The sequence below is a fragment of the Ursus maritimus genome, unplaced genomic scaffold (assembly GCF_017311325.1).
Source record: "Ursus maritimus isolate PB19 unplaced genomic scaffold, ASM1731132v1 scaffold_36, whole genome shotgun sequence".
NCBI classification, from domain to species: Eukaryota; Metazoa; Chordata; class Mammalia; order Carnivora; family Ursidae; genus Ursus; species Ursus maritimus.
Window position 1 is genome coordinate 9,531,722 of NW_024426230.1, and position 27,971 is coordinate 9,559,692.

General features: G+C 39.6%; 1 protein-coding gene across 1 annotated transcript in view; it reads left to right on the top strand.

The window, feature by feature from the left end:
* Positions 1 to 25,054, top strand: part of AKAP6 (A-kinase anchoring protein 6) — a 351,900-nt gene extending 326,846 nt beyond the window's left edge. Inside the window, exons 12-13 of the mRNA XM_008710422.2 lie at positions 15,561 to 18,973; positions 23,967 to 25,054. Of these exons, the coding sequence (XP_008708644.2) occupies positions 15,561 to 18,932 (3,372 nt within the window). The 3' untranslated portion in view covers positions 18,933 to 18,973; positions 23,967 to 25,054. The remainder of the gene's footprint in view (positions 1 to 15,560; positions 18,974 to 23,966) is intronic.
* The last annotated feature ends 2,917 nt before the right edge of the window (positions 25,055 to 27,971 follow it).

The window sequence follows — 27,971 nt, forward strand, 5'->3', positions numbered from 1 at the left end:
GACTAGCCCCACTCTGACTACTGTCAGCCTAAATAAGGAAGTAAACTGAGGCAAGCTCAAATGACCAGAAATTGAGTTTATTCAGAAATAGCAGAGGAATTGCAGTTCAGGAAATGCATGCTATAGTGAGCTACAGGTGAGTCCACAGAGGGTTTGGGGTGAGCTGTATTCATAGGTGAAGAGTGCAAAGGTCGGCAAGTCCAGCCAGAGTGCAGACAGTAAGTTCATGGGCTTGAGGATGGGGAGAGATTCTTGGCAGATCATTGATCAGGAAACAATTCTCACTCTTGTGTAAATCAGGAATTTAAGAGAAATCAGTTTCTCAGTTCTTAAGTTCTGTTCTTCTGAGGGAGAATGTGTGAGATTCTCCAGTCTGTAATCTCCAGTTCCATTTTATATTGAAATGCTTTCACACCACATAAGCCGTTTGCCCTGATAACTGTCCATCCAGTTATTTCTAAATACTCAAAAAATGGGCAAAGGGTATGATCAAATGATAAATAAATACAAAGTAATAAATACAAATGGTTACTAAACCCATGAATAAATATCCAGTTCAATTAGTAATGAAAAAAATGCAAAGTAACATAGTTTGTCAGTTGCTATTTTTACCCATCAAAAGGAGGGAAAATTAATGACATATTCCCACGTTAGAGAAGTGAGAATCGGTTGCAAGCTGGCATAATTATGTATTTAGCTACCTATCAATATCCTAAAAATTGTCACACCCTTTGGCCTAGTATTTATTCTTCTCAAATTTACTCTCAGAAAGTAATCTGAGCCATTTATATGAATATGTCAATCATGTTTTATTTAAAAAAATCAACCATAAATGGAAACAATAGGGATTTATAATACATATTTAAGTAAACTGTGAGTAAGTTGATGGACTATGTAAACCCATTAAAAATCATGTTTTTCAGAAACGTTTTCAAGTCCTATTAGTTTTACTTTCAAAAGAGCTCTGATCCAGTTTTCCCTAACTGTATGCCACCTTAGTCAGAGCCACTGGCATCTCTCATAAAGTGTTTAGGATATTACCTGGCACAGAGATGTTAGTTACTCCTTTTACCTGTACCGCTGCAACAGCGTCTGAAGTTGACGTCCTCTGCGCTACAGCCCGTGTAATCTTTTAAAAAGCACTCATCTGATCACACCACTTTGCCTGCTTCTTCAGACTTGTTTCCAGTCACATATCCTGTCTCTGCAGGCCAGACCCACTACCTGCTGTCAGGTCCCCAAATGCAGCATGTTCCCTCCTGCCTGAGAGCCTTGTTCCTTCCGCCTTCACCACTCACCATGCTGTGAGTTGCCTCCCAGAAAATTCTTATTATCCTTCACAAATCAGCTGAAGAGCTACTTCCTCAGGCAAGCTTTTCTTGACCTCCTGGAGTAGATCAAGTCTGCCTCTTATATCTTATCACAGATTGTAATCTTACCCACTAGGTAAATCTTACCCACTAAAACTTGTCTGTTTTGTTCAGGACAGGGCATTCAATAAATATGTGCTGAATGAATTTGCTGAATATATATTTATTGAATGAATAGTGTTGTCTAAAAAGTTCATATTTGCTTTAGTCTACTTATTTATTTTTTCTTCCTGTACCAAACTGCCATTAATTCAGTCTTCATCAACCCACTTCTCCACCTTCTCGTATATTCATGGTTTTCCTAACCAAAGAAACCTTTAATTATATTTATGTCAAGTATAGCTTCCCATCCATGTACTTTGAATTAGTTAGAGGTGAGCTAAGAGATTGAAACCCTCATCCCTCCTGGTGTGTGTGTGTGTGTGTGTGTGTGTGTGTGTGTGTGTGTGGCAGGGGGGATGCTGGGCAGGGCCTGGGAGGAGTCCAGGCCATTTGCCTTCTGTAGTGAGTAACCTCTTCCTTCCTTCCTGGTAAGCTAGTCTATATTAGCATTTTCCATATGTCATAACTTGAAAAAGATTGGAAAGCACTAGTCTAGAAATAATAGGTATTAAGCCTCGATACCAACCCGCTGATCTTGAAGCAATAGTCACATTTAAATTTTGATTGAAAAGAAAACATTTAATTGAAAATGCCACTAGGGTCAAATAGTTTTCTTATCTTGCTATAGGAAGATCAGATTTACTCTAATTTTCTTTTTTATTCAGGTCTAATATTTTAGGTCCGTTGTTTCACTTGAATTGTGTTTATGAATTTTTGACCTATAAATGACTAAGTTTACTAAATGTCAAAGAAAAGATTTTGTTTTGTCATACAGGGGGTTAAAATTGAAATACCAATATGGAAAAAGCAAATTTTTGCATGAAGAGTATAGTAAAGCAAGAGAGTAATTGCAGATCCATTGGCTCTAAGTCTGAAAAACTAAAGGTATTTTAACTTAGGTTAAATATTCTTCCCATAGTCATAATACCATCAGTATATCACTGCTTATTATGCAAGAGTTGGGTTCTGAATATTTAACCTATTTGCAAGGATGGTTTGTTGTCTGAGTCCATTGGGTCATGGAGTTGGAAGGGACTGAACCTATAGGTAGCTGCTCGAGAGTACCTAGAGTACCTAGTGTATGGTCAGCATCGTTCGGAGATTTATCTACACAGAAGTAGTACAGGACATGGTCTTCGCTCTGAAGAAATTGGCAAGCTATATGGAGCGACAGTAAGCTAATATTGACATAAATGAGACAATAATTATCCCAAACTGTGTTTGGCTGAAAATGACAGCACCAATTACAAAACTTAAACCAAAGCTGCAAGACACTTGAGAGGTGAGTCTGTGCTCAGTTCAGCTTTCTATCTGCTTAGTGATTGGGTGGTACTATGTAGTAAGTATCCAGTGAACATTTGTTAAATGAATAGACAAATATCAATACTAAAGTGCATGATTCTAGCACTGGTATATGAATCAGATGAGAGAGAAACTGCTGAGGGTAGAGTGTCCAGATCAATCTTTATAGAGGAGTTTAAGACTGCATTTTGAGAGATTCGGTGAGGGCAATAGAAACCACATTCCTTCCTTCCTTCCTTCCTTCATTCATTCAGAAAATATTTATTGAATACTTGCTATGAACACAGGCATGGTGACACGAATGAGCAGGGATATTCATGAGGCAGCTATGTGGTCAAGGTCAGCTTGGAAGCACAAATTAAATTTTGGTCATTTTTATATGACTGCATTATGGAATGCCTTAAAAGTCAGAATAATTTAGAAGAGAAAAAAGCCATTGAAGGTTGTTGTTGGTGTTTGTTTTGTTTTTAAGGACAGGAGTAATACCATGAAAGGATTTATTTTAGGAAGCTTGGTTTGAGAAGTACTATGTAAGATTATCTTGAACCACATTTTCTCCCTTCTGCCTTTAAAAAAGTCTAGGGATAGATTTTTCACAAACTTTCATGAGAATCTATGAGAATGTTTAGTTGCCCTTTCAATAACAAATCCTTCTGGTGAATCTCACCTTCTTTTTCTTGCTGCAGTGTAATTCCATTTCTTGAGTTTGGAGTTTTGGATATAGAGAACTTTTTCATTGTCCTAGTTGTAGTAACCTTCCAAATGCTGTGGAAAATAAGTCCCTGTATAGCCTTTACCCACCGGGTACAATAACTCCAACTCCTTTGACCTTTCTCAAATGGTTTGTTTCTTCAAAGTTAAAGAATATTCCTTGACTATTAAACTTTAATGATACCTAACTAACCAGATTCTCCCACATGGCCCTGATTTCTCCCCTTGTTTTTACACTTAAGCAAGAGTAAGTATCATGACAATTACTTCTAAATATTAAAGTACTAGAAGCTCCTAAGATAATCCCATTCCAAGAGCAGTTTTTGCATATAAGAAAAGTCAACCTTGTCCAATGTGGGATAAAGAATTTTTAATTTGGTGGAAGCTAAAAATATCTGGCATTCTCATTCCTCACCTTGTCACCATCATCATTTAAGTGTTACTCTCTTAGCTCTTCATACAGCTTGTGTAATCCGCAAGGACTGGAAAGGAGTTAGGGCAATTAATATCTAGGGAGTTGTCCCTCCCTCCCTAGGACACCCACACATCCAGCCATGAACAAGAAGGGTCTACTCATTTGGAGCAAGCAAGCCATCGGCATGTGCAGGAATGAGGAGAGAAGAGAAGTTAGCGAAGGACTCTAGGCAAGTCCTGTCCACTCTCCGGTGTTTCCTGCTGGAGCTCTAATGGGCCCAGATGGCCTCCTGGACCTGCCTACCCAAAGATCACGTTCAGGAAACTTAAATTCTCAAAGAGCAACGTGCTCAGCCAGTATTACCAAGGGCGGCACAAGGGCGAGGTAGGGATTCGGGTCTGTATATTAAAGGTTGTTCCTTTAAGATATTAAAGGTTGTTCCTTTAAGATGACTGACCCATGTCATTCAAATTGATGCACATTGTAAGCGGTTGAACTCACAAGACAAAAGCACAGAATATTAGGGGATCCAAAGAATCCATGCCTTTTCACTCTTTTTCTTGTTTCACAGTCTGAAAGAAGCTACTTCAAATGAGGAAGGGAATCCAATTTTCAAAAAGCAATTCTTCCATATTTTTTTTTCTTTCTGAGTGGCACTCATACAGTAGCAGCGGTAAAATAAACAACGATGTGTTGGATTTTGTTTCTCTTTATCTATATGACATTTGTGTCATCACCGTAGCTCTAATCCATATTCAGGTCTTCATGTTTGGTGTGCAGTAATATGTAAATTATCTTACCAGCTGCATGGAGCAGTGTTTGTTTATTCTATTTCTTTTGGCACTTCACAGAACTGAATTTCTGCCAAAATGGGGCTGCTTCAGGGAGCACTAATGCTCCAGGAGGAAGTTTTGAAAGGAAACGCACATCATAAGTCTTCACTCTGTGAAGCAGCAAAATCAAAACAAACTTTCTGTTTACTAAAATATCGGTATTATGAATGTAAAATAATGTGTTTGTTAAAATATAATGAGCGTGCTGCCCATCTCCAGGAGGCTCAGTGTACGTGGGTTTTGGAAATGAGGACACAATGCTGAGAAAGCTGGTGCATTTTTATTCTGGGAGAGGAAGTAGGTGAAATGAAATAGACAGAGACAACATCTCGAAGTTTAAGGGGAAAAGAAATATTTCAACATGCATATTAATCTCTGGAAACACATGGCATTTACATGCATTTAAATGTGGACAGCTGTGGCGTTTAAGTGTTAAAAAATTTCATTAATGATGCATAGAGCTATCTACTTCTGTTGGCAGGCCTTTCAGTCTTCAATCTGACACTTCCTTTTTTATCCAGCAAGCTAATTTCCCCTCTTTTGTGAGTAGTAACTGTTTTCACACTACTGCTTACCCAGCAAGCCTCCTTATTGTTTCATGGTTAATTATCTTCTCCAGCTTCACCTTCCCCAGCATAGGGAGCAGGACTGTTCCTCCCCAGCACTAATGAAAGCTGGGTTTTATGGGTACACTGTGTAAATGCAAGGTCTGATCAGGCAACATAATAAATGAGTTCCTAAAGTTTATGGAGTCACAGCTCATCTAGTGATTTTACTAAATAACGAGAGAAAATGATTAATTTGGTGGGAGGAGGAACTTCAAATTTGGAGAGAAAAATAATGCTTTGTTACCTTAGTACGGAGCCTATCTGCAGATAAACATAAGGGGTCTCTATTTCTCCAAGTGTCCCCCACGCTTCCTGATAGCAGCGGTGATGTTTGCGGGAGAATGTCTCGTATAAAGTAGACCTTTGGAAAATACTGTTGATATGCTCGGAGGTGGAGGTCACCTACATTATATTTCCCTGATTACTTGCTATTTATTAAGGGAAAAAAAGCAGTCAAGTTTTATGTAGTCGACGTACGCTACGCTGTGCACGGACTGCAAACAAAGCAGGGATAAGTCACAGATGCCACCATTGTCGAGTGCCTAGAGTAGTAAATTCAGCAGGTCTTGCCCAGGTAATTAGCTCCACTGGCCGGTCGGTGTCTTGCCTCCCTGGACTATAAACTCAGCATATTCTCTAAATTGCCAGTTTAAGGACCCATATCTGAAAGGTTTGGGGCTTGTAGGGTTTTTTTGGTTATTTTTGCCTTTGCCTTGCAAAAGGATTTTAAGGGATTAAGGTGACCCTAAACCTCTAATATTGCTTTTTTTTTTTTTAATTTACAAAACGAATTCACATTTTGAGATCGTTTTTCCTCTAGAATAAAATTTGCATGTCTTTGATTTGGGAACCTTTGATTTGGGTTACAGTTTGAATTAATGTCCTGACATTCAAAACTCTCAAGTGCCTCCTCCATGAGAGACCAGGACCAGAGCTTCTATCGCAATCAAGATGGAGTTTTTAAATCTAATCGGATCTTAGGATCCTTAGTATTTTTCTCTTGAGATCGCAAAAAGAAAATCCCCCCAGGGATTCTGCATTTTTAACATGTCTAAGGATTCTAGGAATCAAAACTAGAAAATCTCTTGGAAACTCACTGCAAAGATGTTTATTACCTTATAGGAAAACTCATCCTGAAATTTCAAGCAGCTTTTCCAGCATCAAGTGTAACTTGTATACTCTCATCACTTTTACAGAGGGAATAGTGACAAGGCAGGAGAGCTGTTCTAGCAATTCTGAGAATGTTTAGCTCTCCCTAAGTCTGAAAGCAGTTATCTTGAAAGGAGCCTATTAAAGGTGTAAATCAAATGAAATAAAATCAGATAATAGAAACAAGGGTTAAGCCATCATAAGAAAATGAATCATAGATGAGCTAGCTGCCTGTTAATCATCTTAAACCTTGGGCCAATCAGATGATCAACTCAGAAAAGCAAGGTAAGTTTGATTGATTGGGAGGGAGAAGAGATTAAAATTATGTGTGCCGTTTCTGATAATTTGGCTTATCAAAGTTGGCCAATATTTTAGTCTTCGTTTTTTTTTTTTTTCTCTGATCGGTGCATTGTAGTGTCAGTCCTAGAATTAAAAAAAACAAAAACAAAACCACCCCCACCCTATTTATCTGAGAGGAGCAAACAATTAAGAACAATAATAACACCATGTTGGCTCTTAATATGTACCTTGCTGAGAATGAGAAGACACACAATTCTCTCAACTAATATGTACTTTGTAAAGGGCGTTATGCCATGTTTGGCTTTTCAGGCAGACCTCAGCACGTTGGTAAGGCTCTCCTTAACATTAGGCCACTTCAGGAGCATGCCACGAATCTCGTGTTCTTAAAATTCAGTCTGAAGTTGGAAACCCAAGTCTATGTCACAGAAAAGCCCGTGTGCTAGAAAACTTCACTTGGTGATGGCACTTGTCAACTCTTTACTATGAATACGCTCTGCAGGTCTCAAAAAGTGTAGGTTTTTATTAATGGGAGATCCTTATCATAAAGGAGGGAAAGAGTCTACTCACTAAGGCAAAGGGGAGGCAAGAACCACATCCGGAGGCAGAGAACTCAAATGTTCTGTCAGTCCTGACTGTCAAAAGACAAACACCAAACAGCTGAAGCAATGCCAGAAAGATGAGGCCAGATGTTATCATTGGGGGGAAGAAAGTAGTTTATTAGACCTGGCATGTGATTCTGTCATTGTCATCCAAGTAGGTTTACCACGTGCTAGAATGTAGAAAATGCCCCCATTTTATGGGGTGGGTTTTTACGACTATACTGAAGTTATGTTTCTTCTGTACTTCCTTTTATTTGTTTCGGTTCTACATAATACCGAAGAGGTCAGATAAAGACATCCTTTTATTTAAAAATCTCTTCCTAAGTTCTTTTTTTTATTATTCATTTTTAAGCACTTCTGAATTTAGTTACTTTCTTGAAACTCTGGGGGAAATTTTTCAAGGAAACAAAATAGTGACAAAGAAGAGAAAAATAACTAATTTTCCTATTCAGTCTGTTGTGACTATGATGAAAGTTTCAATATGTTTGTATATAAAGCAACAGTCAAGACAAAATAATTTATTTACCAATGCTAGGAGATGATTTTTCTAGTTACTTCTAGTAAAACATTTGGAGGTCGGTGGGAAGATACCTTTTTCCTACAGTGGATGCCTAACAGATACGAGTGGTGATTTATACAATAAGTAACATGTTTAAGGACAACATAGCTTGAAGCAAGGCGTCTGACTATTGCCACATAGCTTTAATACTACCAACACTGAGGCTCCTGCACCTATAAGTTAGTAATTGTGACACTATCTAAGTGTCTTTAATTGATCGGCACAAACATACTGCTTCTTAATCTAAAGAGCACTCCTGTGGGGCAGGCTCTCCAGTGAAACTGAAGTTGTAGAGAGGGAAGAAAGCAGTGCATATATTTTGTGGATCCTTCTTTCTTCTGTGGAAGTCCTTTCTACAGCCTCACGATCACCCTATTTTTTTTTTTAAGATTTTATTTATTTATTTGACAGAGAGATAGAGACAGCCAGCGAGAGAGGGAACACAAGCAGGGGGAGCGGGAGAGGAAGAAGCAGGCTCATAGCGGAGGAGCCTGATGTGGGGCTCGATCCCATAACGCTGGGATCACGCCCTGAGCCGGAGGCAGACGCTTAACCTCTGTGCCACCCAGGCGCCCCGATCACCCTGTTTATTGAACCTTATACATTCTTTGGCTTCCGTGGTTTCTCCACTTCCGTTCTCCTTCCAAGACTGATACTGGAGGACAGGAAAGGTGGTGAAGAGCACCTGGGAGGACGGGCTCCCTATTTCCACAGCAGTTTTACTGTGAAAGCAGGATTCCTTCAGGCTACTCTCTGGCACGTCCGATGCTCATTTCCTCACCTCCCAGCCTCTAGGACCTGCCTTCTGCAAGGTTACAAATTATTTTCTTCTTGCTAATTCAGTGGCTTTACCTCACCTCCCATTCTTCTTATCTTTTCTGCTCTTATAACACTCTTAACCACCCACTGCTTTAAACGTCCCCTTCTCTCAACTCCCAGAATATAATACCAGTCCTACTTGGATTTTCCTGCTGTGTGTTTCCTTTGCTGGTTGCTCTTCCCTCCTATGAAAGTACCCATAAAGCTCTAGCCCATCTGCCTTTGCTTCTTACTGTTCCTTCTTCTTGCAACGACCCCCTCCCCCCATAATTTCTCTTGAATTCCTTTCTCTTCAACGTAGCCTATATACCCTTCAAAATAATAGACAACAGCAATGTGGCTAAACTCAAGGCAGGGGAGTCTGTAGGGTGAAAGAGGCAAGACGGACTGTGAGACATACTATCACCTAAAAGGCAGCTGAAATGGATTTTGTGAGGTGGCTTAGCATCAAAGTAAGCAGAAGAGGAGAAAATTTCAAGTCAAATACTACAGAGGAATCAAGTAGAATAAGGTCAAAGGAGATTGGACTATCCTAGCAAATCAGGGCTGTATTAATCCCACTCCTCTCTCCTCAGAAGAGACCGTTGCATCACAACGAATGAAGTTTAACTAAGAGAAGTACTATACACAGCATGTTCTTTTCTTCAGCCTTTCTTAGAATGATGAGCACGTGCAAAGACCAAACAAAGAAGTCTGTAATAACAAATTATCTTTATTGATAATATATGCACCGAGATATAAATGAATTCAGAAATATTATCTGTTGTAATATTTTTATAAGCAAGTTTCTTGATAGAGTGAAGTCCTGCTATGTGTGATGGTGTTACAGGCTCTGAAACTCAATGGGACTGAATACTCCTATTATCTTGTTTGTTTATTTTATTTTATTTTAATTTTTTTAAAGATTTTATTTATTTGAGAGGGAGAGAGCACAAGCGGGGGGAGGGGCAGAGGGAGAGGGAGAAGCGGACTCCAACTCGGGGCTCGATCCTAGGACCCCGGGATCATGACCTGAGCCGAAGGCAGATGCTTAAGTGACTGAGTCACCCAGGTTCTCATTTTTGGGGTTTTTAAAAAAAAATTTTAGGTGAAATTAGCATAACATAAAATTAATCATAAAGTGAGCAATTCACTAGCATTGAGTACATTCATGTGTTGTATAACCGTCACTTCTATCTAGTTCCAGAACATTTTCATTGCCCCAAAGGGAAACCCCACAAATGTTAAGCAATTGCTTCCCTTCTCTCTTCCCCCAGGCCCCTGGTGACCACCAATTTTTATTCTGTCTCTATGCACTTACCTAGTCTGAAATTGCATATAAATGAAGCCATATAATATATGACTTTCTGTACAGCTTTTACTGAGCATAATATTTTTGAGGGTACTAGCTTTTTTAATTGAGAGGTGGCACCAGCTAGAAAGTCAGAAATGCTATAGGTGGTTTCACCATGGCTGAATTTAACCTCGGGACCTTTCCCCAGATCTCTTCAATAGTTCGTGAGAACACAGCCAAGTCTTTCTTCATGCAGTTCACTCAGTAAAGGTTTTTGAGAACCTGCTTTCTGCCAGGCACTGTCTCAGGTTCGGGGGCTCTAGTGGAGACAAGACAGACAGAGCCCCTGCCCTCATGGAGTTTACATCCAGAAGGAAAACACCTGGTTCTTAATATTGGACTCTCTTTTGTCCCTGGGCCCTGTTGAGAACTAAGTCAATTTTTGCTATTATAAAACTCATTTTAAAACAACATCTAATGGATTTTTCATTTGCAACTATTTCAGAAATGTCTGTATAGTCAAGAGTAGGAAATATGTCCATGTCAGTACTCATTTTAGTGAGATTTGTGAGATGACTCTGGGTTTTACTTGTCTGTTTTGAGTTTCTGATCAGCTTTGTTATTGAAAAAGAGCATTCGCTAGAACAGTTTTTGATCATTAGTGTGAGATAGACTTTCAAAGCATTTTCTGAGCTGAGACAAGTTACTTTAACATTATTGTCAATCCGATAGATAGTGAGCAGGATTGGATTGCTCTCATGTGTCAGTTGTGATAGAATTTCACAGACAATGGACCTGCCTTTAAAAAAATAAAAGATTATTTTCAGGAAATAGAAAGTGCTTGAGTTATGGGCCTTGCTGAGGGCTGGGCAGGTGTCTTTTCTCATCTGGTTATTCCTGAGAGATAAGCCCAGTCAGGACAGACAAAGACAAACCCACACCCCATTTACAGGGCAATGGAAGTGAGTAACGGGTCTAATTGATGTTTATTTCATTAAATTCCACGCATGTGGTTGTACCAAGGAGATTAGTCAACCAACCACCAGTCTTCATGCAAACATAGTTATGGTTATTTAATTGTCAGCCCTGTCCCATTTCAGCAAAGGGAATCTATCTTGATAGCTTGCCAGTCATTGGCACCTACTGTGTGCCAACCCCTTGCTCCCCCCACTATAGATGTATTGACATACATTTTCTCATTTGAAGCTCCAAGCAATCCCTAAGGTAGACCCAATGTGCTGTGATTATCTTGGATATACAAATCATGGAGCTGAGGCCTATTAAATAGTTGAACTAAGTAACTACTAACTGTTAAATAACTTGCCCAGGACCACAGAGCTAACGTGTGAGAGAGGGGATTCGGGATTCACACTCAGATCTATTTGAGTCTCTGCCCTGAATCCCAAAATGGTTGATAAACATTTAGTGAACATTTTTGCTTTTCATCCTATTTCTTTTTTCATCTATATTTTTTCATGCTAACTCTGAATCTATCTCTGCCCCAAAAGAGGCAGATTACTACAAACTCCGAGTTCTCTTAAAAGCTGTCAAACTTCCATGTGGTCTACTTTTTGCTCTAAGGTAAATACGCAGATCTTTACTCAATTACAGTTAATGATGTTTCTGTTTTTATCATTTTTATTTATTTGTATCTTTTTGTTATATTCCACTTTTCTATAGATAAACCTCTATTCCCAGGACTTTGCAAGTGATGTTGCTTAATCAACTCCTGGATCTGGAATAAATAGGAGGAACACAAATTGTAAGACCTCTTAATGGTTTTGCCCACTTAGAGAACTAGAAGTTCGACTGGAACATTCCATTCATGCTGATCTTTTTGACCTTCTTTAGGTTTTCAAAAGATGCAACTTTTTAAAGGAAATTAAAGGAATCTAGAGGTAGCTATATCCTATCTCTGTTGGGTTGTTTTATAGAATTCAGGTTCCTTCATCCCTACACTACCCAACACTTTAGCTGGTAATGTGTTTCTCATCTCTTATAAAAACCCACTTTGTAACCTAAAAGTTTAAGAAAATCTTAGAAATGCAATCCTGGGAGACCTAGTTCAATTAAAGCCATACAAGTACAGAAGGAAATTAATTCTGTTGTACGTTACTTCCTACAATTGGAATCTTGATTCTTTCATCATCATTATCATCATCATCATCATCGTCATCTTTTCTCCAGCCTCTTTTACTTTCTCTGTGTGTATTGTACTGAAATAAATAACCTGCTTCCAAGAATTAAAAAAAAAAAAAAGCAAACCCCAAAACCCAGGACCAATTAATTCCACTTGTTTCTTGAAGGGGTGTGTGTAGGTGTGTGCAATTATTTATATAGAGCTTCAGGTTTAGGCCAAATTCTGCACCAGTGAAGCAAGTTGATGAATGAAAGACCCTCACACAAATTAATTGAGAATTATCTTTGGAGTTGCAGTCTCTCTATTGGAACCTCCTGGACTACTCACCATCCTTTTGGTTTCAGTCAAATATTCTTAGATTTTATCTAAATCCATTTCTAATTTATCACTTTATCAAAGACAGGAACATTTGTGCCTTTTAAAAAAGTACCAGACAGTTTCTCTAGAAAAACAACAACAACAAATGGTTAATTAACTTGAGCATTACTGGCTGCTGAGCTATCATCAAAGAGGGCATTCGACCAAATAATTTTCCTGCCAGTTACATTACTCTATACACATATCAGTTCTTTCAAAGATAACTTTTTAGTTATATAAATATCCCAATGCCCTTCCTCTTGGAAACTTTCCATACTTTCTTGCCCCCAGGAGATGTTTTATGTTTGAGGTTAAATCTTAAGGAAATGGAGATTTTATTGAAAATATTGACAGAATTTAATCCACAACAGAAGGGAGTGAATGAGGGCAGACCAAATAGCACTTCTTTAACATGTAAAATTTAAAGTCGGAAGCAAACAATTTTCTAAAGGATCTTGTCAGATAGTCCCAGGAATTGACATACAAAAAATTTCAGCAATTACAATAAATTTAAGAGATGTACGGGAGGACAGAGTTAAGGAGGGAGAAGGACAATATTACAAAATTTCATCTTTTTCTTATGGAAAATCTCCACTCCGACTACTAATTGAGCAAAGGATTTGTTCTTTTAGGTGCTGCTGTAAGTTTTCTACTTCCTGAGACTTGCATCTGTAATGCCACAAAGGCAGCACTTGGTCAGAAAATGACTGTGTCACGGGAGACAAGTCCAAGTTATAGGCATCACTCGGGCTAAGCTCCTGACGGCACACCCAGATGGCACAATTCCTGCAGCTAGTGTGAGCCCCCGCCCCGGGTTTGGGACTCTCAGAGAAAATCTGTGCTGCTAAAAGTTGGAGTCAACCCGAGAGTTACAAAGAGAGCTTCTCTGAAAGACTAGTTCAATTATTTATTAGCACTCTCAGAGTCCGGTGTCAGGCAAGGTAGTAGTTGAAATTAATACACTATTTGATTAGACTGATTGTTTCTACAGCTGAAGATTTTAACATTCATTAGCCACACTAACTGGTCATTAGTACTTCCTTTATCAGCAAGCAAAGAATAAACAGAAATCCTAGTAAAAATTCATCACAGTAAATGTACTCCATCCCTAAGTGCGTATGATGACTGCCAGTGCTCTAGATTAATGGCTGTGACATTGGCAGCATGAAAGACTTCTGTCATAAAATTTAAAAATATCCCTTAATTAATGTTTACCTTGTAACTGGACTCTTTTAAACTTAAGTAGGCTATACAGATAATCTCTTACATATCCAGTGTAATAAAGTGCTAATGGGTATTTTATACTTAATGAGGTTGTGTGGTGTCCTTTAACTACTAGTTCCAGGAAGGACCGAGGGCTTCTTGGGAAAGTTTTGTGAATGTGTTGCTGGTGAAGCCGTTTGCCCGCTACTGAGGAATAAAAGCATCATGGACTGTTTTTCACCAGGCCGTTAAAATAATTCTGAATTGTAATGGCAAATATGCTGACCCATTATATTGTGTGACATCCCTCTCTACCTACCATGTCGTCAATCCCTTATGGTTTTTAGGACAAATTGAAAGGAATGATAAGGAGAGAAGGTAGGCAGAGAGAACCCTTTATGAATCGACCCAAGGCCACTCTAGAGCAACGCTACAAGTATTAAGAATTACAGCTCCCTTATATTGACTGCCTCCTCAACCTTCACAAGCATTAGCTTATTAGTATTCAGAATTATCTCGAAGGATGAATAGTGCTAGCCGCCTTGAACAAGTGAGCGAAGAGATCCGTACTCAGAAAGGTTAAACAACTTGCCCAAGGCCATGCAGCTGGTAGGCAGCGAAGTCAACACTTCAACCACTCCGCATAGTTCTAGAGCCGTGCCTCACTACCGTGCATATACGTAGGCTGAGCTGCAGAATTCTAATTGAGTTTCTGTCTGTAGGTGAGCCTGTCAGGGCCCGCGTATCTCTATCACCTCTCTTGGCTCTAGCATGAATCCAGACAGCTGGACAGCAAGTGAGGATGGTGGGGGGATCTGGACAGAGTCCAGGAGCCTATTCAACTACTGTGTCCCAGAATAATGTGTCAAGCTCCACCTAACCCAAGTTAAAACCAGGACGTTCAAGGAAAGATCAAGGATCCCAACTGTGCTGGCAGAGTGCAGTGTAAGAGAATCTGGGCTGAGTCAAACTCGAGAGTCAGGAAAGTCTTCAGATAGTTGTTATTCTAGGGCTAGAGGTGGGCTGGAGGGGAGGGTTCCTGCTTTGAATAAATAGGGGTAGGACTGACAATAGTGAGGCAAGTGAACAAGATCAAAGTAGAATCTCTGTTGTAGGAAGAGACTGGGGAAGCGAGAGAGACTAAGAGAACCAGGGCCCGAGACTCAGGGTCCAGTAAAATGTAGGTGAGGAAACCAATCAAGTTTTGTTTATCTTGGGTCTATTGGGGAGCAGGGCCAAATTCTGAAAAGGAAGGCAGAAGAAAAGATAGACAAGCAAGGGTCTCTGACCATGAATGGCTCTACAGGTGGCCATAAGTCTATTCTACTTCCCCAAGGCAAAGGCTGCTTCAAGTGGAAAGCCCAGGCATAGAAAAGAGGGAGTCTGCCGTTTGTGGCTACAGATGATATTCCACTATGGACCGCAGAACTAAGAGTATCAGTGTGAACATGCCTTAAAGATGTCTTTTTCCCTTCATTTACCTGACAGTTTTATCTTCGCCCAATCCCAGGTTAAAAATGTAGAAGAATCAATAGGAAATGGTTAATTCCAAAAATTACAACTTGACTGTAATAATCTTACATTTTAATCTACGTTATTGCCTTCAGTGACAAATTACTATTGATAGAAAAACCCATTTCAATAATTTTGGATGTTATTCCAGAGAAACATAGAGCTGATAATTATGCTATCTTTCAAACCCATGCTTGGGGCAAATTTCTTTCCTGACTCTTCCAAGAGATTTTGAATGGATAAAATGTTCATGCTTGTGTGTTCCCTAATTCTTCTTCTTTTTTTTTTTCCCTCTTCCTCCTACACAGGAGACTTTGAATGTGATTGATCCTGGCTTGATGGATCTAAATGGCACGAGTGAGGATGCCCTGGAATGGGATGAAACTGACATAAGTAACAAGTTAATTAGTTTGAATGAAGACTCAAATGACCTTGATCAAGAACCCCAACCTGTCATGCCTTCCTTAAAGCTTGAAGAGATAGGTAGTGAGGACCCTGGTTATGAAGAAGAGGCAGGTGACCATGGGGGATCTCAGTATGCCTCAAGTATCACTGCCCCCTCCAGTCCACACATTTACCAAGTGTACAGCCTCCACAATGTTGAACTCTATGAGGACAACCACATGCCATTTCTGAAAAACAGCCCGAAGTTCACCGGCGTGACACAGCCTAGTGTTTTAACAAAGAGTCTTAGTAAAGACTCTTCGTTTTCATCTACCAAATCTTTGCCGGACCTTGTAGGAGGTTCCAGTTTGGTGAAGCCCTGCCCGTGCCATGGAGGCGACATGAGCCAGAATTCAGGCAGTGAGAGTGGAATCATGAGTGAAGGAGACACTGAAACCACTACCAACTCTGAAATGTGCTTGCTCAATGTGGTGGATGGGTCCCCAAGTAACCCTGAAACTGAACATCTGGACCCACAAACGGGAGATGCAGTTAACGTGTTAAAGCAAAAATTTAAAGATGAGGAGGAACGCATTAAGCTTCCAAATAGCTCTCAGTCATCCATTTCACCAGTGGGTTGTGTAAATGGAAAAGCTGGAGATTTAAACAGTGTTACCAAATATACCCCTGATTGTTTGGGAGAAGAATTACAAGGAAAACATGATGTGTTTACATTTTATGATTACTCATACCTCCAAGGCTCAAAACTCAAATTACCAATGATAATGAAACAGTCACAAAGTGAAAAAGCACATGTGGAGGATCCCCTGCTTCATGGTTTTTATTTTGATAAAAAGTCCTGCAAATCTAAACATCAGGCTTCAGAGTTACAACCAGATGCACCTCCCCATGAAAGGCTTTTGGCAAGTGCTTCCCATGAAATGGATCGAAATTCATATAAAAGTGGTGATGTAGAGAAGACATTCACTGGCATGCAGAATGGTAGACAGCTCTCCCTGTTATCCCACAGCTCATCTGTTGAGTCCCTTTCTCCAGGGGGTGACTTATTTGGATTGGGCATCCTTAAAAATGGCGGTGACAGCCTCCAGCGAAGCACTTCTTTAGAAAGTTGGTTGACATCCTATAAAAGCAATGAGGATCTTTTTAGCTGTCACAGCTCTGGGGACATAAGTGTGAGCAGTGGCTCAGTTGGTGAACTGAGTAAAAGAACACTGGATCTCCTGAATCGTTTGGAGAATATCCAGAGCCCTTCGGAGCAAAAGATAAAGCGAAGTGTTTCTGATATGACTCTCCAAAGCAGTTCCCAAAAGATGTCCTTTCCTGGCCAGCTATCATTGGACATAGCATCTTCAATCAATGAAGATTCGCCAGCATCTCTTACAGAGCTTAGCAGCAGTGATGAGCTCTCTCTTTGCTCAGAGGATATTGTATTACACAAGAACAAGGTCCCGGAATCAAATGCATCATTCAGGAAGCGGTTGACTCGGTCGGTGGCTGATGAAAGCGACGTCAATGTCAGCATGATTGTTAATGTCTCTTGCACCTCTGCTTGCACTGATGATGAAGATGACAGCGACCTCCTTTCTAGCTCTACCCTCACCTTGACAGAAGAAGAGCTGTGCATCAAAGATGAGGATGACGACTCCAGTATCGCAACAGATGATGAAATTTATGAAGAATGCAACTTGATGTCAGGGCTGGACTATATAAAGAATGAACTGCAGACCTGGATCAGACCAAAGCTTTCCTTGACAAAAGAGAAGAGAAGGTGTAACCTCAGTGATGAAATAAAGGGCAGTAAGGATGTAAGTAGTAGTGAGATGACCAATCCCTCTGATACCCTGAACATCGAAGCTCTACTGAACGGCTCCATAAAACGTCTCTCTGAAAGTAATGGAAATGGTAAGAATTTATCCCACACCCATGAGTTAGGGACAAAGGGTGAAAATAAGAAAAATACTTTCAAAGTTAACAAAGACCCATATGTGGCTGACATGGAAAATGGCAATATTGAAAGCACCCCAGAAAGGCAGAAAGATAAACAGAATGGGATTTCAAAGGAATCAGAAAATCCTGGTACAACAGGGAAGAAGAATTCAGACAGTGAGCGTTGTAAGTGTAAAGTATTTATGGATAGCTCAGATGATTCAAATATTGCTGGAAATGAATTTGTTCCCCAAACTGTTAGACATCGTCTAAAGAAATGTCAAAACCACCACCATTTTGAAACTCCAACAACTGCTTTTACTCCCACCGAGAAGTCTTGCCCAGAGCTGCCTTCAGAAGCCAGAGTTCTCAATAGACAGGATTCCGATATACTGAACTCTTCTAATGATGCACTAGGTGTGGCTGGAAAATCTGCTCGTTGCTGCCTAGCACTTGAACAAAACGAAACAGAGGAGAATGTTTCTGTCAGTGACAACATTTCCTGTTGTGACTGTGAGCCAGATGTTTTCCATCAAAAAGATGCTGAGGATTGTTCAGTACACGACTTTGTTAAGGAAATCATCGACATGGCTTCAACGGCCCTGAAAAGTAAATCTCAACCTGAAAATGAGGCAGCTGCTCCTACCTCGTTAACTCAGATCAAGGAGAAGGTGTTGGAACATTCTCACCGGCCCATCCAGCTGAGAAAAGGGGACTTTTACTCCTACTTATCTCTCTCATCTCATGACAGTGATTGCGGGGAGGTCAGCAGTTATGTGGAAGAGAAGAGCAGCACCCCATTGCCGCTGGACGTTACCGACTCTGGCTTAGAAGACAAGGAAGACCCTGAATGCTTCTTTGAGGCCTGTGTTGAGGACGACCCGGATGGAGATGAGCCCTGCCTCTCCGGCCCTCCTCCACAGGAGCCTGCTGTTTCCGGTGAAACCTCTGTGCCACAAGCAGCAGCAGCCGGCTCTCCAAAGTCCAGTGACACTCCTCTCCTAGCTGAGGAGGCAGACATGGTGGCTCTTTCAACTCCTCCCCATCATGAAGAATCTGATGTCGCAAAGGGAGCGGATGGTTTACCCCAAGCTACGATCTGTGGGGAAAGCTCAGAGCTAACTACTTCAAGGCTGGGCAGTGAAAAGGAGAGTTCAGAAAACACAGGTGAATTGGGAAGGCCAGAAGAACATAATGCTGCTTCAGCCAAATCTGAAGTTCCAGAACTCTCCTCGAAGGCAAAGCAGCCAAAAGACAAGGCTGTGTTGCATCCCAACCCCAAAACTTTAACCTGTGAGGAAAATCTTCCAAATCTTCATGAAGAACAACATAAAAATATGCATAGGTAGAGTGCAACCCTCTCCACGCATGAAAATCATCTCATTGAAAGGTATGTATGCTCCTCATGTTTTAATACATGTTCTTAATGTATTTCTAACATGTATTTAATATATATCTATATGTACTTCAACTATGAGTTTGAGTCAACAGTGCCACGATAGGGAAGACTAGTCAGCAGGACTGGGCATGGCAGACATTTCACTGAATAAGACATTTAGGTGGAAGAGACATTGCCAACAATACAAGTGACTGTGAGGCAAAAGGGAGAGAGACAGTCACAAGCAACATTTTTAATGACATTATCTTTACGACATCATTCTGGCAGAATACAAAATTTGAGGAAGCAGCGAATAATTTAGGACTTCACATTCTGCCGGTGAGGGAGGAAAAAGGTTCTCCCAATTGCAGGTATCCCCTCTGATCAAAATGCATGCGGAGTGACAGGGCTCCCCACTTCAGCTTCCTGCACGCAGAGCTGCCCGCTCCCTCCGGTGCCTGGAAATGAACAATGATGAGGTTAAAGGCTGCATCTCCTGCTCTGGGCCTTCCTTTTACGCTTCTGTCTCATGTAACTATCATCACATTTGCTTCCCCAGTGGAAGGCTGTGCTGTCCCCGCTCCTACTCATGGCCAAGGCTGAGGATTCAAACAGGAGGGGAAAGTTGGTGTTAAAGAAGAGGCTCTTGTTTATCCACACACAGACCGAGAACAGGCCCAGAAAGCAAATGCGGGGAGAATACATGACAAGTTAATGGCGTTTTGATAAAAACAAAATTTTTGAATTTTGCCTGAAGGTGACAGGCTGATTTCCATCAAAATTTTTGAGAAAGTCATTCCACTCTTCACATTTAATAAGACAGCTATTGATTGATAATTCGGAGATGATGATATGGCTCGAAAAGTGACACAAAAATTCTGTTATTTTCCGTTTCTAAGCCCCAGTGATGAATATACTTTCTCAATCAAGTCTAAAGAAGAAAATTTGAGCTTTTGAATGTGAGAGTTGTGTCTCACCAAAGTATGAGGTGCCGAATGCCATCTCCACCCCCCACTCCAGAAGCTTAATGCCGTAACCTAAACTCGTGCTATAGGAAATGAATTACAGAAGCAATCTACCCTAATTTGTTAACTTATTCAAATAACAGTTATTACACTTAACTATGCTAAAGATTATCTTTTTTGTGGCAGATTGTTTATTTTTTGATGAGCCTAATTACTGATTTTCTAAAAGTAATTTACATTTATTACAAATACATCTTTTAAAATGTGACAGATAAATGTTGTTCCCATAATGTATTATGAAAAAAGTTACTATTTAAAAACACATTATTTAATTTGAAAGATGAATGGCAAACATCATTATTTTTTTCCTGCAACACCTGTGCCCTAAGCTCATTAAAATGTGTGATTCTGTGTAGAGCTGCTAGAAATGGGGAGGGGGGGAATCCATACCATATATATACCCTAAAAATAAACTCGGTATGCAAAATTGAAGAAAGACATCCTACTTACTAATATAGCTCAACTAATTTCCTATGTTTCAGACTCAATTTACAATTGGCCGCAAGTGAGAACAAAAGTAGGAGAGAGAGAAATGTATTTTCTGTGAAACATGTCCACCCTATAATCACATTCTCCATCAGTATGCAGTAAAACTGACCATTAAGGGAGAGTAACTGCAGTTCCATAAGCCGCTTCTAAACAAGTTCTATTAGTACCCAATGTCCTGCTGGCTCTGCCGAGCTCCACGGAAGGGCTGGTGGAGCCTGGCTGATTTTTGTTTTCTGCAAGGGGATAAAGGCTTGAAAGTAACACCCCTCAGAGCATGATATGGTGTGACTGGGGCCCTCAAGTCACCAGTCATGCCAAGATCCAGAACTCCAGCGGCACTGGCCCTGGAGAAGTCCCTGGGTCGCACCCTTCCCTTTTAGATACTCTGGGAGTTCCTTCTGTTCCATGATGTAGCTAGAGAATCGAAATATAAATGTTAAGCAGCTCCATCTTTGGACCTGGGCAAGTGAACGTGCTGTGGGATCCGCGCAGCCCTCACATTTCACAGGCACGACGGTGAAAAACTATCAGCTAGCCCACCTGACAGTTGGCGAGATTTTGCTGAGCACCCAAGGGGTGGTTCCTGGCCCCATCTCAGGCAGTGGGAGCCGCAGCCAGATTGTACTTCTGCAGAACTCACATCGCCCCCAAGTGACTTGTGATCCGCCAAGGGCCATTTAAATGGCCATATTCACTGGTCCTATTCAGTTTTTTCAGTATCTTGCAGACCAGATATCTGGATGCCTAAATTTTTCACCCGTCGTTAGGATTGGGTACCTGGGCATAAATATTTACACTTTGTTAAAATACTACCAACCAGGACAAATTATTTAATCTCAAAAGGTTGACACGCCTTTGGTGTTAAATATCAGGGATGCATAGTAAAGCTATTTGGTAAATATGAGACTTTGTGTCTATAAAAGCTTAACTGTTGTCATTGTACTTTCTACAAGATTCAAAAGAGGGGGAAAAACTGTACTTTTTAAAGCAGTTTCAAAACCATCAGTTGGGGTGCCCTAGCAAGATAATAAAATACACTGAGTTCAGTTTGCTGGGCTTTTTTTTTTCCCCCAGAACTAAGTTCTCGGAGATGAAGTTACGTCATCTGGAAGAGCTACAACTTAGAACAGCAGCTACAGCTTGCAACCGTACCAAGAATTTTTTTTTTCAAAAAATTTTGAGGTTTTTCATTTACTGTTCTAATTAAAAACCCACTGAAACTGTTGAACTTTTAAACATGATCTAACACAGGATGCGTTTGCACTGATTTCTAGGCACACTGCTGTGCTTTTCACTATTTTCATTTTTGTGCCATGTTTCTACCAAAATAGAGAGGTCAGTTGTAACGAATCACATCAAAGGAAAGGTAACTGGATAGATCCAGATATTTCTGCCTAATTTGGAAGAAGCACATAATGTATGTGTGGAGTGCCTCCTAGGACCTGCCTAAGAGATGTACTTTGCACTAATCTTTTTGCTGTATTCTGACAGTTATTTCTTCATAATCCTCATCATAAGCCTCTGATCTTTGGTGAATGATTTAACCGTAAACTTCAGGCTGGATAAATCCTGTGGTATAAAAATTTAACTCATCACATGCAGCCAGTGTGTACTTTTTCTTTTTGGTTTACTCTGGTTTTCAGTTTTGTTTTACTGTGTATGTTGTATGTGTGTGTGCACGTGTGTGTGTGTGTTGGAGGGGCTGTATTTACTTAGGACGCATGTATTTCCTTCAGAACTTTTTAGCTCCTTTGCTTTTCCTGCTTTATTGGTCTGCAAATGTGATTGTTGGTAGCTCACAGATTTTAGATTTTCAGCAATTACTTGTGTTTATGCATGCTCAAGTATACACATACACAGTAAAATTGTTCCCACTCAGTTTTTACAACCTGAGAAAACTTTAAAAGCAAACATTTCTCACGTATAGAACATAAATTCATATTGTGTTAGTTGGATTGATACTAAGTGTTTAATATGATCCAAAGCTGGCCAAGCAGTTTTAAAAAAACTACTCTTGGTGATAGTGTATTAATTTTTCACTAAACAATGCAAGTGTAATCTCATCAAATTTACCTTTAAAATCACTTTAGTAAGTCACGGTTCTGGTGGATGTGAAATGCTTTTTAATTATCCATCAGTTCTGAATAACTAGCCCTGCCATGCTAAATAACAAAGATTTTGTTGGTCATCACCCATCTCTCTCTCTCTCTCTCTCACACATACACACACCCCAGATCTGTGCTTCAATCAGTTTTGCCTGCCCCTTTCCAAGTGGGCCAAGTTGAAAGAATTGATTAGCCAGAGAGAATTTAAATCAGCATTTAGTAAGACCAGCTTTGCCTCACCTAAGGATTCCTTACTCAGTGTCCATATTTCAAGCGAGTCGTGTCCTTGGCATTTGAACAATGCACCATGCTCTTTCTTGAGTTACTGCAGTATTTGACTGTACCAAATTTTGTCCATCTGTTCCTGTCTATCTCTCCCTGTTCTTGAGAACCGGCCTTCTCTCCCCAACTTCCTGTGACTTCAGCCAAGCCACATTTGCTAAAGTCTTTCTGGCTCGTAAACAGGTTGCAAGATTATAGAGAAAGAGAAAGACAGAGAATGAGAATATTTAGTTCTAGAAAGGCAATAAAGCAACCTGACGTCAGACATCAGAGCTCGGTTTAAACCTAGACAAGCAAACGCCTGCTTTATTTGAGAGCTGGTCAGAGGGCCTGAAGTAATCGCATACTATACTGCCTATCCCTGGAATTCAGCTTTTCCTAACATCCAGCTTATTGCTTTCAGCCCCTTAGAAATAGGCAGAACTGACTGAGTTTGGAACAAATTTGTATCTGAGCCATCAAGATGTACAGAAATAATTGAATCATTCTAATTTGCACAGGGCGTCTGTACCTTAAATGAAATGCATTCATATTCGAGCTAGAAGCTCAGGTTATATCCTTTTACCGGCAAGGGGTGAAACATTTGGGATTATAACAAAGCTATGAATACGTCACCACCATATAATAGTGGAATTGTTCAGTTCCCACGGGCACACACACAGTCCCCAAGGGAAAGGTTAAACCACCTGAGGGTCCAGGTTCCCAGGCTGTGAATCACCGTAGATACTTGGCTGCGTCACTTGGCTCCGGCAGCCTCACAGTCTCATAGTGATTTGAAGCTGTCTTGAGGGTTCAAAACTGAGTTCACAACCAAAAGAGTAGATGATATCCAGAGAAAAGGTCAAGCTTGATGATTTTTCTTGTTTTCTTTATAACCATGTCTTTAAAAAAAAAAAAAAACAATGTATTTTTCAGTTGATTCTGAAATATTTTTGTCAGTAATGTGAACCTTGGGCTATTAACATCACTATGTTTTATGTATCCTGTTATTTCAGAATATCAGCAGGTAGTTCCAACATGGCAGGCTTCCTCGAAGGGCCCAGTTTTGCAAATGAAACTGACATTTCTGATACCTTTTCTTATCACTTCTTTTGTTTCTCGTAGATAAGCCTGGCTGTACCTCAGGGGTGGTCTCCTAGTCCCACCCTGGGCTAGTCTGTGGTTTCATCACGTCACTGCCATTTGTTCCGTTGACCTCTCCCAAGATGACTCTTCCCTCCGAATGCGATTTGTCCACATGAGCCTTGTGACCTGGATTGTGCACTGGTTTTCTTTAGGTGATTGTCTTTGAAGTTCTCTGCAGAGCTGCTTGTTTTCCCACGGATTCCTATCCCGAGCTACCTCTACCAACCCCGCCTCTCCAGCGAGACTTTTCCGTTTGCCGCCTCCCTCCCCATCTACTCTTTAAAATTCTGCAGTCCACCAAATCAATGGTCCATTAAATTCACCTGTCTGGAATGACACCCCCCCCCCCGCCGGTACTTGACCAATTTCATGTTTCAATCTGGATTTTTTTTGTTTTTTATGGTATGATGCCTATGTTTATTGAAAGAGATTTACCTAAAAAGCCAACATTTGATTTGATTGCAGCATACAGAAGAAACACTGGTCCTTCTTTCAAAATTAAGCAACTTTTAAAAGCGCCATTTTATTTATTTTATTTAAAAAATAATTATCTATGCAGCACTTCAAGAAACAACTATATGGTGTTGTATATTATACACTAGTGACATTCTACTGTTAAATTATGTACAACATTTTTTGTTTTTTATGCTTCTTGAGGTGGTAATGAGAAAAAAGTTTTTTAAAAAAGTGTGCCTTGCTGTATTTCTTATACCATTTATTAAAAAGCTGCTTTCACGGTAAAATTATGTTGGTTTGAAAGGAGGAAATAGCAAGGTTAAGATGTGTGAATAATTTCTGTATATATGTATAACCAAGTACAAACATTGATGTATAATGACAGTATAAAATGCTTTCATGTTTATGATGTCTAGTGATGTGGAAAATATAAGCCTTAAACCATTAGATTGCATGGTAATTAAAATTGGCATAATAAACATAGTTTATTGGGGGAAAAGGAAAATCAGTGATCTCTTCTACCTGTGTTCTTTAGCAAATTATTACATCTGATTCTGGAAAAACTAGAACACGTAAGAGCTTCCAAAATATCCATATTGCATAAGAGGCTTAAAATTACTTAAACTATACATGAAGCCTTCATAATTTTCAAAATCTTTTGATCACTGTAAAGATCTTGGAACACAAATGATTAAATGCCAGTTCCCCTAAACCAATAAGAACCTATCCTAGATTTTTTATTTCTACTTATCATTAATGGTTTAATATTGGATTTCAGGCTACCTAGTTGGTCTCATATTTATTTTATGTAATTCCTTTTGAATGCGTTTGCTAGAAAGATGGTAGTGAAGTCTAGAAAATTTGACTATTTTCACTTAGACTATAGATTTCAGGTGTATTTATTTTGTTTTAAAGAAATTAGTTGAGAAATATTCCATCTGGTCTTTATTGCTCCTCTTAAATGCAGTTTTTAATTTATATCTTAACACCTACTAAAGTGCCTGATACACAGTAGGTATTCAATAAAAATTTACTGAATTTAAGTATTGAATTAGGCAGTATGGGCGACATGTACCTTTTCATTTTGAGAGACCTACACTAAAACCTAAACAACTAGGAACATAGGTAATGCAATCATTCATTCAACGGCTAGATGATTAACACCTTTTATCTGCAAGGACCATTCTAGATGCGGGGGATGCATAGATGAACCAAGGCCCTGCCCTCGGGAAGCCTACCTACAGCACAGATGCGGTGAATATACAAATGAGATGCAGCAGTGTCCTGCAGGCAAGGAAGAGAGCAAAGTAGCAAAAGGGGCACAAAGCAGAAGTAGCAAAGAGGGATAAGGCGGGAGAGAAGTGCTAGAAGGGAACAGAAAGTTAGACAATAGAAAATGAGTGGAGTTTCATTGCAGGGGTAGTGGGCAAAAGGTACACTGGGAGACCGAATGAGGAGTCTTTGAAAAAGTCACGTTGGAGCTTTGGTATGTAATATGGTAGGTAGTAAGGAAACTTTGTAGTCTTTCTTTTGCACCTGATTTTACTTATCATTAGAACATTAGGACAACACCAAGAACATTTAAAAAATACTAGTCTATAATTTTAACGTTTTAATAACTATTTGTATTGTTACGTCTCTTCTAATCTTTCCCATACATATTTCTAAATTGATTAATCATTCTAGGCTTTTGAATAGGTAATAGTTCAAAAGGTTTAGGCAGACATCTGGTAGTGGCGGTCAGGATGATTACAGGGGGAAGAGATTAGAGATAAATGGCTCATTAGGAGACAGCTGTAGAAAATAAGCTAGGCTTGAAATAACAGAGGACACGGGGAGAGTGGCCCGAGATGTGGAGAAAGAACAAATCCTAGAGTCTTTGAAACACCTAAGAGCATTTGGGATCTCTGTTAAGGTATGGTATTATTTTACATATTGAGACAACCTAAACTTTCCTTGGGTAATGCCGAGGTCTACATCTGCTGGAACAAAGTGACCATGATGTTCCATTTACCTGTTATACGCTCATTGAAGACCTTCAGGTATTCAGAATATTTGTTAATTACCTACTTAATATTAATACTGAATTTGTAAAATGACTTCTACTGAACAGTACTTTTTCTGGTTAGAAGGGATGGGATAGCTTCAATCTCCTGCTGTGTGGGCACTACCTCCCCAGTCATCCTTGAAAATGGTCACACCAACTCTTGCCTACACCTTCCAGTGAGTGATTCGTTATTTGTTAAGGCAAGCTGTCCTATGGTTGGGCGCGTCTTTGTTGGAAGGTTTTTTCTTCGGCTGCGAAAATGTACGTAGTGCTCCCTTTCTTCTGCTTTTAATTTTGCTGCCAGTTCTTGTTCTGTCCTGATGAGCTAGTCAGTATTTCCACCCCTCCTTTCTCATGGCATCCTTGAAGATAACTGAGGCCAGTTACTCGTCTTCTCCCAGCTGCTGTGATTTCTGTTTTTCATTCCCTCCAACTACCCGTCACTTGTCATGATTTTCAGATCCATTTCAACCTGAGTGAATGTTAGCAGACAGAATCCTTGAAATTGAGGAACTGTCTTTATCATCATACATGTAGAAAAATATCTGAACATTTAAGTGGTTTTCTCTAAAAATATATTCAAGATATATGTTTATTCTATCATTGTAAATTTCAATAAATAAATAAATAAATAAATAATCCATCATGTCCTTTAGTGGCCCAGTCTAGTGCCGGAGTCATCTTGAATCTTTTCCTTACATCAAATACAAACCTAACCTGTTTCCATATAAAGCAGGGTCCCCTCCCCCATTTATTTATTCATTTATTCAGTCATTCAACAAGCATTGATTGAGTGGCTACTTGTGTGAGGCACTGTGTTTGGCATTAGAGATACAAAGGCAACTAGAACACAGTCTCTGCCTACAAAGGGTTTACAGTTTTTCTTGTGAAAGTGCCTTTCATGTCCTTGAACAGAGTGATCTCTCCAAATTAAATGATGACTCATTTATTTCATTTTTCTATCTAGTCTCTCTACATTTTCAAAAACCTGATGAACAAAAATAGTATGCGGAATTATCTGGATCTGACTACTAGAAGTGAAATGTTTTTTCTATTTGAAAATTTTAATTACAGAAAAAAAATTTCTGGTCACTGAATAAATATGCATCTTACACAACAATAGAACAATCTAAATTCAGGGCTTTTGAGAATCTGAGTTTGATGATTTTGTTGTGTTTGGCTCATCCAGCTGAGGTTTTACCCATAGCTAAAATTCCTGGGAACAAATTAGATGCAACTATCAAAACACACTGAAATAATCCAGCTATTTCCTAGGAGTCAAATTATTTTAATTCCCAAATGAGTTTAGTAGTACTTTAGAATTTCGATGAATACCTGATTTTTCAAGCATCGTGTAATTACTATATTTCAAATTTTTTAACTTGAGCCAACTAAATTTACAACTGTCTTTTTTCTATATCTTGTTTCAATTTTTATTTTGAATAATTTCAGACCTATATAAAAGCTGAATGAATTGTACA